At 44.0% G+C, this 14,011-nt stretch overlaps 1 protein-coding gene across 3 annotated transcripts in view; it reads right to left on the reverse strand.

The window, feature by feature from the left end:
• Positions 1-14,011, reverse strand: part of IBTK (inhibitor of Bruton tyrosine kinase) — an 876,521-nt gene that overhangs the window by 215,510 nt on the left and 647,000 nt on the right. For all 3 annotated transcript variants that reach the window (XM_078648126.1, XM_078648125.1, XM_078648127.1), the window contains one exon: positions 939-1,087. In XM_078648126.1, the coding sequence (XP_078504252.1) occupies positions 939-1,087 (149 nt within the window). The remainder of the gene's footprint in view (positions 1-938; positions 1,088-14,011) is intronic.

The raw sequence follows: 14,011 nt of genomic DNA on the forward strand, positions 1-14,011 counted from the left end.
AGGTGTACTGGTGTTAATGGTTCCACTCTAAGGAGAGACGCCTCAGAAATTCAAAATTGCAAAAGTGAGAACACTGCACATTCTCAGTGGCAAATAGATGGTGTAAAGGTTCTCCCCATTTATGAAAGGGATCTTGCACCACCTCTGGTTGTAAGTGCCATTTGTGATTCGCTAGACACTGGCAGCTGAGTTTGTATGCTCTGCTCTAAATGCCAGGGGGTGAACCATCTGGAATATCTCCTATTTTGCAGCCATTTTCAGAGACTTAGCGACGCCTGACACAAGGTCCACTGCCCCATCTCTCCGTTTGTGTCTTCTCTCCCATACTTTACTATAGCAGTCTCATAGAGCGAGTAGTGCATGTGCGCTGCCGCTAGGCTCGACCTAAAAAAAGAGGCACAATTATCAGATTGTGGCTGGGCAGTTTTTCATTAAAGTTTAGAAAGACCTGCAACACCTATTACTTTCTTTGAATAACTATGGTTGCATTATGCTTGTGAAAGGACTTGGCATACTCTGTGTCAGTGTTTCTCTACAGCAAGCAACATTAAAAGGAACAATGTCACTGAGACTGTTTTTCAGCTTTATTGCCCTGCCTAGTCACATCCAATGTGTTCTCACCTTGATGTAAGACTGATACTCAAAAGCAACACAAAAGCAGAAGTGAAGATTTTTAAAATCGTCCGAATCCACTATGAAGACTGAATATGGTTCATGATGAGGAGCCAGCGGAAATAAGAATCCATTAGAAACTACATGTATGAACCTTATTTACAACTAACACACTTTGCAGATCTATTTTAACCTCATTATCGTCGACATCTCGTTAATAAGTTTCCAGTTGTATCAGACTTGTTATTTAATCATTTCCGTTTAACTTTAAAAAATGAAAAAGCACATTGATAATAGACATGTAAATAAAAATGAAAATATCAGACCTCCATTTTATCATGGTAAACTGTGCTTAGAAAGTTAGGTGACTGCAAGTCTCTGGGGCTTGCGGCTCCAGCACAGCTGCCTTCAGAATCAGAAGTCTGTAATTCTTGAAGTGACTCTTCTGAAAAGTTTTTATCCAAATCCATCAAACCTAATACGTAAACAATAAACATTAAATATTATATGCAAGAAACAAAAAAAGACAGTGAGCTTGAATTTGAAAGACTGACTACACAAGGAGACAGTGTTGGAAATCAGTCATTTCTTTCCTGCACCTCAATATATGACATTAATTTGTAAGGATGTTTCTACGACACTTAACGTCTGACACATAAACTTGAATATGCTTGGCATGCCAATACGTCTGGATTATTTTATAGGTTAACGTGTATCTTTATTGATTGTGAGTTTGTGTGTAAGTTCGTATGGATGGGTGTGTTCATGAATGAACCAGCAGTTGGATGTATGCGTGTAACTGTGTGCATTGATAATGGGTAAGAGTTGGGTGAATGGATGGGCGAGTGTATGAATTAATTATTTAATAAATGGATTCAGGGATTGAGAACTGCATGAAGGGGTGAGTACAGGAAGCCGGATTTTTATGTTTAAGTGCCAATGTAAGGGCACACCATACAAAGTACAGACGACCCTTATTGGTTTACAGGACTTGAATGAATATTCCCAAGTGCAATATTTGTGGTAGTGTGGTTCAGCAGCTTAGGCTTATAAGAAGGTAAGCATTTGTTGTACACACAGAGTCAATAAGTGAGACACACACCCAAGAGGGAAATCAAAAAACTATTTAGAAAAAATTAAACACTCAGATCATCAGAATCAGGTAGTAACTTTCTGAGATATACATTTTTACAGTAATAGAAAATATTTGAATAACGGTTTTGAGGCATGAGCCTTGAACACGGCACCTCAGTGATTCTTTAGTCCCTCGTCAGCAGGTCAGCTTTGGCATCAATGGTGCCCAGGCTGGACACACAACAATCCTTGGATGTGGCAAATGCTCAGGTACCCAAGATATTGGTGCTGGAAGGCTCCTGGTGGGCCTGGTTTCTCTCAACTTGGCACAGGGACAGATCTGACCTCCTGGAGCTATGAAGACTTCTTACTGGTGAGCTGCACCCTTGGTGGGCCAGATGGAGAGCAAGTCAAAGTACCGGGCAAGACCGTCCGAGATACCGACGGAAAGAGCGGTGCCTCCTACATCCTGAGCTGTTGCCAGGTGGGGCGAGGTTTTGTCCTTTGTACTATCAAGAAGACACTACGAGGAATTCCGGATTGTGAGATGTTATACTCGCAGTATATCCTTTTTTGAATGAGTTGTGAATAGCAGTAGCTTTATTATCTTTAGAGGTCCTCATGAAAGCACATGGCTTAACCTTTGGCCTTTAAGTGCTGAAACATGTTGACCACTTCTGTTGAGGACAGCTATTTGTTAAAACTGGTCCTAGAGTTGTGTTTTTAATCCTTGATCGTGACTGACACTAATAAAGTTTTCAGTCTGCTCACGCATCAATTTTATATATTTTTTTTTGCACTCCACTATTTGCACTGCACTGAAAAATGTGTTCCCACACATTCAAACTTGCTCATCTTGGTAACTATACTGTGGTATATAAATAAATAATACCGGATCTAGGTTTGACTGGACATAGCAATAACAGATAGCTCAATAAATAAGAGTCAAGATTCGAGGTAGTAGGAGTTTGCAGGTTTAATACAGCATAAAGGACAGGAACAGGACAACCTGCACGGGAACAGGATGGCAGGGCCCTGCAGGGGGGACAGGGAATGAGCGCGCTAACTTTAATAACAGTACACAAGCATATATACTAAAACAGTTGCATTACAATACATACGATAGGCGGAGCAGTGGGTGTGGTCAATAGCAGTCGCGAAAGATAAGGGTGAAAGTGGGTGTAACAGGAGGCGTATACATGGACATGTGATGTAAACGTAACAGAATATGTCATAAATGGGGCGGAAACATGGAGGGGGCTACCTAAGGAGCCGGGACTTCTGACCTAGAGGTGCGCGCAAACTGACAATGACGTGTTACTAGGAGAAGCTGGGGGCTATGAACTCTGTGCTAGGAGTAGAGACTGAAGTCTGGAGAGTCAGGGCGACATGTACCTAAACCCTATCTAGTATCTAATGTTTAGAGGACATGTTGATATAAACTAAGAGTCAGGAGGGGAGAGGCTAACAGACTCTAAGACTGGAGCATGCATTATTCTACATGTAGTGCGTGTTGAAGAATATTAAATGACCATTAATACAGTATTTCTCCTACATGGAGACGTAAAGGCTAGACAATGACGGAAACTATTGATGCGATTCAGTAGCTTAGGAATGCAGAGAAGGAGGGCTGGACTGATAACTAGAATCATAACATACTTTTGGCAGACTCGTAGGCAGAGCCAGGCCGAGCCGGGCACTGTGGGGCAGGAAGTAAGTGAAGGGTCGAGGATACAGGTGGGGGCTGTATCGCTCCTCAGCGAGGGCTCAGGAGACAGGAGCTGAATCTGGTGTCCGGGCCCTTTTGAGGCCTAGAAACGGGGACTTTACAATGAAATAACGTGCACACTGAGAAACGTGGCAACGTAACTTTACATAGGCCTGATATTCGTAGTATTCACGAGAACTGGAAACTGACATACTAGAGATGGACACAACTGTAATTGCGTCTTTAATCGATCATGGGGAAATACATATGCATATTAATCATGCACACATAACATAGGATGGGGAACACGTAGGGACACAGAACATGGCAAAATTTACTTTTCCACATTCCCTCCTTGTCACTACGTTTCCATCAGGAAACATCAATATTCATGATACCATCTATCATTTCATACAGTATCATTTGCTCGTCTCGAATTTTCTTGGAACGGGATTTAGGACGGGACTTGGGACTAGGAATACAAGAGGTAGCACAAATGCCACAAATCGCAGGGCCACATTGTATACAGAGGCAGCAACTGAATATGATCGCTACTGCAATACCTAGAAAGGACAACACTTTCCATCCCCAGGCGGAAATTATATTCCAGAACCAACCGGACCATGTCCAGGTGCCTGGATCTTGGCGTAACATATGGGCAATTTTATGGAGTCTGGTTATAGCTGAATAAACAGACGGCGCGTTATTAGGAATGAAAATGCAGCAACTAGATCCGATGACTCTACATGCCCCGCCCCTATCGGCCAGTATGACGTCAAGGACGAGACGATTCTGGAGCACGACAATTCTCATAAAGGATTGCTCTTCGGTCAAGTTACCTAGAGCAGAGGTAGTCTCAATCACTACTGCTTCAAGGGTTCTGGTTAATCTACGTATCAGTTTACTATTCACGACAGTACCTAAATAGGGAAAGACACCTTTATTGATATCTATGTATTGTTCTAGAGCAGTTTCAGTATAATCGACAATCGGGAGGTCTCTTTTGTGTCTCGTATGTACTAGGTGGGAATTCCTATGATAGTCAGGTGGGGCTAGAAAAACTGGTGGCAGTAGGAAGGCAATGTAACAGGTGCCCTCCCACTCGAGGGGCAGACGAACATATGCGGTCTGACCACAAACAAAATAAGAATGACGTGAAGCTTTGAAAATAGATTTCCTACTGTCACTATACTTGACAATAGTAGTACAATCACTATGGCCTACATGTACGGAACCATTCTTTCGGACACATAATTCACCTTTGACTGGTAATACTGACATAGCAGGTAAGTCTGGAGTAGTATCAGACTGAACATTCAGGACCATGAAATTCGAAGAATAATTACCCAAATTGTAAACTTCATTTTCTAGATCTAACCCTGTTCTGTGGGGAAGACCTTGCTTGTCTGGGAAACATGTACTGTTAAGAAAAGACATATCTGTTAAGGATGACGTTAACGTGGACCATGCTCCACACGAACCGTTATGTGAAAATGGATAAGGAAAGAGTGGCAGAACTCCCTTCGGTGTCTGGAAAGGGGGGAGTCGACCACACACCCAACAATTTGTGGCATTGCTGGTCTGGTGTGAGTAATGTAACATGCGGATAAAGGAATTATTACGCATAGCAAGACGATATGAGAGTTCATGAGGAGGCAGATCACTAAACGTGTGCTCTACTGTAACATTAGAAGACTTATTTACATGAGAAACTGGAAAATACAAATAAAATGCATAACTTGTGCAGGTAATCATAAGGCTGAGATATAGCAGAAAACATAAAATAATAGTGCAACTTTTAGAGTTCTCACTAACTCTCTCTCTGTGGGGGTCTATTATATACATGTCAGGAACCGGTCTAACCGTTTCACCTAGGGGAGGACTTAGACAATCAAACTGGCTGACTTATTTTACTAGACCTTAATTTTAGCTTGTACTCCTGCTGCGGAGTTTTCTCTAACAGGGAGGAATCTGTATCATTGTCTTTTGCGGGACAGTCCTTGAGAATAGTACTTTGGCAATCCTTAAAATCCTCGGAAATGTTCTTGGAGACAGTCTTTAGTCCATAAAATTTTTTCACATGAGACAGGTGGACCCAGCCCTTCCTGCCTTCCAGCTTGACGGCAGTACGGGTGGCCAGGAGGACCTGCTTGGGCTCCTTCCAGCGGGGCTCCAGCGGACTTGAACGATCAAAATTCCGGACAAGAACCATGCATCCGGGAACGATTTCATGCGGTGCCACCTCGGTATTGTCTGGAAATGCGGCGGCAACCTGTGAACGACAAGAGTGTAGGGCAGACATCAAGGAAGCTAGGTAATCTGTCAGCATATTACTTGAAACATCTGTAATACTTCGGGGTCTAGGTGTACCCCACATATTAGGGGGGCGGCCGAATACGACCTCATACGGGGACAGACCTGATCTGGAATGTGCGACCATGCGCATATAAAACAAAGCGACTGGCAGAGCTACTAGCCAGTCCACACCTTTCTCTTTACATATTTTGGCAATGCGGATTTTCAGGGTCTGATTATGTCTCTCTACGAGACCGGCTGCTTCAGGATGGCGTACACAATGGAACTTCCACTGGTACCCTAACAAAAGGGAAACATGTTTCATGAGTTCAGATGAGAATGGCTGGCCGTTGTCAGAATATACGACTCTAGGGAGTCCGTAGCGGGGGAAGAATTCACGAACCAACTGCTTGGCAGTGGTCGCGGCTGTGTAATCTGGGACCGGATATGCTTCTGTCCATCTGGACAAAGCGCATACAACTACAAGGACATACTTGAAACCTCGACATCGCTCCATCTGAATATAATCCATTTGGAGGACTTCAAAAGGGTGGTCAGGGGGCTGGAATCCACCTTGTTCCACCGGGACACTTTTACCTGGATTAAACTGGCAACATATCATACAGGTACGGACTTTCTGCTTGGCTGCAGCTCGTAAATGCTTGTTGAACCAAATGTTCTGGATACTGTCTAACATAGCTTTTTCTCCTAAATGTGCTGGACTATGTGCGGTATTGATAATGACTTGAACCATAGAGTCGGGGAGAAACCATGTGGCTTTTCCCTTCGTTACCCATCCCTGATCTGTCTGGACCCCTCCTTGTTCGGACCATTTCTTAATTTCATCGGGAGTAGCATGTAACTGGATATCTATGACATCTTGAGTAGGGTCCTTAACTGTCATGCATGTAGTCGGATCTGGAGTATGGGTCTGTGTTGGATTAACTGAAATGTCTGGAGTCTGTGCTGTAAGCTTGGCTGTGCGATCTGCTAGATCATTACCTTGAGAAATAATGTCAGTAACTTTCGTATGTGCTTTGCATTTCATGATAGCAATAGATGTCGGTAAGTGTATGGCATCTAACAGAGCTTGAATAAGGAGACCATGCTGAATCTTGGTTCCATGAGAAGTCATGAAACCTCTCTCCTGCCAGAGCACTCCAAAGTCGTGTACGACTCCAAATGCGTAACGTGAATCTGTGTAAACATTGACTTTCAGGTTCTTAGCGTGTATGCAGGCTTGGGTCAGAGCAACTAGCTCTGCTGCTTGAGCAGACAGGGTGTCAATACGGTGTGTTTCTATAACTTCAGTGTCAGTAGTCACTGCATACGCGGCTACTAGTTCTCCTGTACTTGTTCTCATACATGAACCATCCACATAAAGTGTCAGGTCGGGATCTGGTAATGGAATATCTGTCAGATCTTGTCTTGGCTTAGTCATAATATTAACTACTTCCACACAGTCGTGTGTGACAGGATTCGAAGTAACTGACGGTAACAGTGTAGCAGGATTTAGAACGTTGCAGCGTCTGATTTCTATGTGTGGCTGGAACAGTGTCAGTTCATAACCTGTTAAACGTGCAATTGTCAAGTGCTGAGTCTGTGTTCGGTTTAAAAGAACTTCCACAGAGTGTGGAACTTGTACTGTCAAGGAATGTCCTAATACTATGGAATCACTTTGTCTGATAGCTAGTGCTGTGGCTGCAACTGACTTGAGGCACGCAGGCAGAGCCTGGGCTACAGGATCTAGTGTGCTCGAAAAATAAGCACAGGGCTTGTATTGTCCTGCTTGATCTTGTGTGAGAACAGATAATGCTGTACCTTCACGTTCAGTGACGAAAAGTGTAAAAGGCTTACTGTAGTTCGGTGTAGCTAGAACAGGAGCTTGACATAAAGCTTTCTTTAACTCATTGAAACTAAGTGTATGTTCAGATGTCCAAGGGAGGACAGTCGATACGGCTGCCTCCTGTGTCGTTAACTGTATCAGTGGCTTAGCTAGAAATGCATACTGAGGAATCCATTGTCTGCAATAAGAAGTAAGGCCGATAAAAGCACGTACCTCCTTCTGTGTCTTGGGTTGAGGAAGACTAGCTATTAACTGGATACGGTCGGGTGTCAACTGCCTACCCCTCTTGGACAGTAAGTGGCCTAAATAGATCACTTGCTGGACACAGAATTGAAGCTTCGAAGGGGACACCTTGTGCCCCATCTCGGCAAGGAAATACAGGACTGTAAGTGATGCTCGCTCGCAAGCACGTTCAGAACGGGCTGTGATCAGTAGATCATCGACATACTGGAGCAGGGCAGTGTCAGTTGGCATGTGAATATTGTCTAGTTGTCTCTTAAGTGCTTGACTGTAAATACTAGGACTTTCTGTGAAACCTTGAGGAGCTCGTGTGAATTTATAGCTCCTTCCATTTAAACAAAATCCGAAAAGAAACTGGCTGTCTGGATGAATGGGGACACTGAAAAACGCGTTCTTGAGGTCTATGACTGTAAAAAATGAGGCTTCGGAATCAATGGCTGTCAATAGGGAAGAGATATCTGGGACAACTGGGTACTGGGGAATAATACATTTATTGAGTTCTCGAAGGTCAATCACTAATCGATATACTGGGGGTGCATTTGGATCAGTATGTTTCATGACTGGAATGATCGGAGAATTACATACATTGGAGTCAGTTTCTACAACTACTCCTTGAGCCATGAGCTCGTCAATAATTTTGGATAAGGCTGCTACAGCCTCAGGTGGCAATCTGTACTGTCTGATTCGTGGTAACACTACACCTGGTTTGAGAGTCACACGATGGGGTGTGATTTGCATATAACCTACATCAGTTGGACCTTGCGCCCATAGATGTTGCGGAACATTAGACAATCTCGGATCAAAATCTCGTAATACATAGTGACCCTTGAAGTCACGTAGAAACAGGCGTATTCCCTCTGGGGAGCAGCAAATAACTGCACCTAATTCTTTCAGTGTTTTAATACCTAACAGATTTTCTGGACATGACTTCGTAAGTAACAGATCAGTAGTGCGGGACAATGGACCTACTTCTAGAGTAACTGGCTTAGATATCTCGTTTACAATAGGCTTTCCTGAAAATCCAAGGGAAACATTTCTAGAGCCTGAGAGCGGAGCCCCTGGAACTTCGGCGTGACTAATGGTGGTCCTACTTGCCCCTGTATCAATCAGAAACTTTCTGTCTTTCCCTAATACTTGACTGTGAACATAGGGACCCCCTTGATCTACAGGTATCTCGATGAGAGGCAAGCCTACCTCCCTCTCTAGGCTGTTTCATGAATATGGCTGATACTCTGGATACTCGGACTGTGCATACTGGTACATCTGCTGTGTAACATGCTGTGTTGCAGCAATAGGCTGCGGCGCTGGAACTGTCTGTTGTGCATTCTGTGGCTGAGAAGTCTGTGAAACTTGTTCTTGTCTAGGCGGACGTGGTCTTTCTTTAGTCTTACCGGTAGCTATGTTGTGTTTCAGAACTGCACACTCGTTTATAAAATGACCTGGCTGTTTACAATAATTGCAGGTCCCTTTAACGGGAACTGCAGGATGACTGGCTTGATTCGGACCCCTCTTCTGACTGTCTTGAGGAACAGATTGTGCAACTAGTACTTTCATTTTCGTGTCTTTCATAAGTTTTCTTTCATGATCTTGCTCTTCTCTGATTCTATTCTGGTGATACTGAAGCATCTGTAACATTTGGGACGGGGTATTAGCTTGCCAGGTACTTTCGACTTTCAAAACTCGATTCTTAACTTGTGGACTTGAATTCTCGACTAATTTAGTAACAAAAAGATGAGGGTATGACTCACTACTCGTCTTCAAGCCACTGTTTATAATAAAGCATTTCTCAAATCTAGAATAAAAATCACTAGTGTCTTCGTCTTGTTTCTGTTTACAGGCTGAGATTGCATCCCAGTCTTCCTTTTTAGTTGCTAATAATCTGGGCAAAACTTGTATTAACAGTTCTGGTAATTCTTTACATTTCTCTCCTAGACCGGTACCTGGTACTCGTATCTTATCTTCAGCTTCTAGAACTGCCCAATCGATCTTTTTCTCTCCCACCTCCCATTCTTTTTCCTTGAGTTTTTCGTATACCCCTGCGGGCAATAGGACTTTTAACATTTTAATAATATCTGGATACGTGTATTCTCCCATACGGAGCATGTCTTTTAATTCTCGGTGGAACCCTGCTGGATCTTTGTCATGGCAGGGAATTAATTTCTTCATTTCTAAGAGTTCCATCTTTGTAATTGGGGTGTAAACAAATACTCTTTGCATTTCACCATCTGCTGTCCTGACTGGGTGTACTTCTCGTAGCGGGTTCTGTCTATCTATGTAAAACGGTTTACTTTCTGGAGGTGAGACATGAACAAAATGCGGGTTCAAAAACATACTATATTTGTGACGCTGTTCTAGAATGACACTAATTAAATCGGTACCTAGACCTCTCCATCTATACTGGAGTAACTCGTTCAGGACATCATGTAACGGACCTGGATCAGAATGTTGACCCTCATACAATGTGATGAGGTGCTGGATCATATACATACCCACCAGTCGTTGCTCGGCTGGGGGCAGTTTCAGAAACATTTGTGCCACTATTTCATCTGGAAAAGTGGTAGAATCAGTAATCCATCGGACTGCTGATCGGGCTAGTTCTTGTTCATGCATAGTACTCAACTCACTATAACCGATTCGTGATTTCAGAATGTGATCGGTAGCTTGAAATACTTGTTCTAGGGAACTTTGTTCTGGTGCTGGATGAGGAACAGTTTTCTTGTAGTCTAGACGTGAATGTCGGTCGGAAAGTCTAGTTCTACCTACATACGCTATTCTGGCGGGATTCTCGTCCTCTACCTCTTCAGTAGAAGAGTCATTTTCTTTCTCGCTTACTTGTGCTGCTTTACGTTGTTCATGTAACTTTATTATTTCCTTACGAATTCTCTTGTACATACTCTCTATACTACTGATAGTTCTGTGTTTACCCTCGGCTATATTATCACTCCACCTTGTCAGGATTCTCATTTCGGCCGGATCTTTGGTCGGATAATCTTGTTCCCTTATTAAACAATTAATCAGAAACTTTAATATCAGGAGCTGGATCTCAGCTTTCCTTTGAGACATGGCTTCACCAATGCTTTCTGGATCATTCCCTGTACGGATGAAACGATATATTCTGTCTAGATCTTCTTTCATATTCGGTAGGGTGTCCAGATACCCGGTCACCCGTCTTACACGGATGGAATATATGACCGTACTATCATCACCTGTGACTGGATCATAGCGGCATTCAGTAAGAGCTCGTCGGATATCTGCAACGGACTTATATTTGGGCGTACGCTGTAGCGCACTTTCATGTAACTCGACTATCGTTACTCGTTGGTGTGGTGGCGGGGTACCAGGAGGACCTCCTCCTGCGGCCCCTATACTGGAATCGTCGACTGATACTCTTCGTGCTGGCAGAGTGGGAAATTGTAATGTGGACTGGACCGGGGGTACCGTAACAGGTACTCCGGTGACTGGAGGAGCAGGATTTACATTATTTACAGGGACTGGCGGAACAGGATTTGCATATTCTGGAACCGTGTCGTCCAAATAGGACGAAATGAAAATATCAGCTGCGGTCGGTTTGTGACGTAGCTTGGTCGGAACTAATGGTGGCGGAAAATTACTAGATGCCTCCGGGGTTGCTTTTGGCAAGCCCTCGGCAAGAAGAGGGTACATACCCTTAATAAGGGCATTCCTCTGTCTGTCTGACTGTTCGGTTTTAACTCGTTCACCTATCTCGATTAGTTCCCTTTCTTGGGCTCGTTCTAAGGATTCTCTACTTAATTCTGCCTTTCTGATTTCTTTTTCGGTTCTTTTATGAGATTCTTTGCGCCATAACTCGATGGCATCTTTCTGTGACTGTCTGGCTTTCTTTTTCCATAATGCTTCTTCTACTCGCATGATGCACTCGGCATCCCATGTGCCTGATACAGGCCATCTATACTTTTCTTCTAACTCTTTGGTGTACTCCACCCATAAATCTAGATATAATATGGCACTTATGCCATGCTTCTGATACATAAAATGACCTGGACTGTCCCTAGGCGGGACAGGAACTGCTGCTTCTAACAGACCTTTTCTAGTTTTTAACTGACGTAATTTAGAAAATAGGGGCATGACTGAACTGTAATCTAGACACAATACAATACAAAATGAACACGATAATTACACCACTTTCATACCACGACATTAAAATACATGAAGAACATTTAAAATAACAGTTCGAACAGAATACCACCTGGAATACTGAATACATGAATTTCCTCGAGAACAGAACTGACTAGAACAGAAACTAGATGCACTGCTAAAACAGTACGAAACTTACCGGTCTCATAAAGAGACACGTCAGGACCCGCATCCACCGAAGTGGACACTTCGTTTTGGGTCTGTGTACCACCAAAACCCACGGACCAGAGACAATTAGATTGACCCTGTCTAGATACTACCCCAGCAACGGTACTCACCGGGCAGCAAGAACGGAAGGCCTTGGACTGGACTGGACTGCTTCGACGCCGGACGGACGAACTTCGGACTTCAGTTACGGGTGGGCCTCCGGATACCTCGGACCTTGGACTCTCGGCTTGGGCTCTGGTCGGGACTCGCCGCGTTCCTCCACCGCCTCGTCTGGATGCTGGACCGCAACCTCCGTCTCCTCCGTAGGCCTGAGGGATACTTGAAGCAGAAATATCTGCACGTGCACGGTATGGTTCCGTCACGGCTGCAGAGGGTCAGGGGGCATACGTGGCTTCACCGGCGCGTGGGGAAAGGGCAAGTCCCTATTCGGGCGCCATTCTGTGGTATATAAATAAATAATACCGGATCTAGGTTTGACTGGACATAGCAATAACAGATAGCTCAATAAATAAGAGTCAAGATTCGAGGTAGTAGGAGTTTGCAGGTTTAATACAGCATAAAGGACAGGAACAGGACAACCTGCACGGGAACAGGATGGCAGGGCCCTGCAGGGGGGACAGGGAATGAGCGCGCTAACTTTAATAACAGTACACAAGCATATATACTAAAACAGTTGCATTACAATACATACGATAGGCGGAGCAGTGGGTGTGGTCAATAGCAGTCGCGAAAGATAAGGGTGAAAGTGGGTGTAACAGGAGGCGTATACATGGACATGTGATGTAAACGTAACAGAATATGTCATAAATGGGGCGGAAACATGGAGGGGGCTACCTAAGGAGCCGGGACTTCTGACCTAGAGGTGCGCGCAAACTGACAATGACGTGTTACTAGGAGAAGCTGGGGGCTATGAACTCTGTGCTAGGAGTAGAGACTGAAGTCTGGAGAGTCAGGGCGACATGTACCTAAACCCTATCTAGTATCTAATGTTTAGAGGACATGTTGATATAAACTAAGAGTCAGGAGGGGAGAGGCTAACAGACTCTAAGACTGGAGCATGCATTATTCTACATGTAGTGCGTGTTGAAGAATATTAAATGACCATTAATACAGTATTTCTCCTACATGGAGACGTAAAGGCTAGACAATGACGGAAACTATTGATGCGATTCAGTAGCTTAGGAATGCAGAGAAGGAGGGCTGGACTGATAACTAGAATCATAACATACTTTTGGCAGACTCGTAGGCAGAGCCAGGCCGAGCCGGGCACTGTGGGGCAGGAAGTAAGTGAAGGGTCGAGGATACAGGTGGGGGCTGTATCGCTCCTCAGCGAGGGCTCAGGAGACAGGAGCTGAATCTGGTGTCCGGGCCCTTTTGAGGCCTAGAAACGGGGACTTTACAATGAAATAACGTGCACACTGAGAAACGTGGCAACGTAACTTTACATAGGCCTGATATTCGTAGTATTCACGAGAACTGGAAACTGACATACTAGAGATGGACACAACTGTAATTGCGTCTTTAATCGATCATGGGGAAATACATATGCATATTAATCATGCACACATAACATAGGATGGGGAACACGTAGGGACACAGAACATGGCAAAATTTACTTTTCCACAATACCTTTGACACTCGAAAGCTCTGATATATATAGAGCTGGATTGTCTTTCTATACAAAAGGATACCCAAACGATGAAGCTGATCACCAGGCGTGGTGAATGATGGGAATCCACACACATAAATTTTTATGCTACTTTGTCACATTACATTTTTGAGTCTTGTTAGGTATATTTTTATGTTCTCGTATCACATAGACGCTGGTATACATTTTGTATTGACAAGTGCTGTCAGTGCCTGCAGCGGCCTCCGCCCGAAGGGAGATGCTGCTT

Source organism: Lissotriton helveticus, chromosome 6 (assembly GCF_964261635.1).
Source record: "Lissotriton helveticus chromosome 6, aLisHel1.1, whole genome shotgun sequence".
Classification (NCBI taxonomy): Eukaryota; Metazoa; Chordata; class Amphibia; order Caudata; family Salamandridae; genus Lissotriton; species Lissotriton helveticus.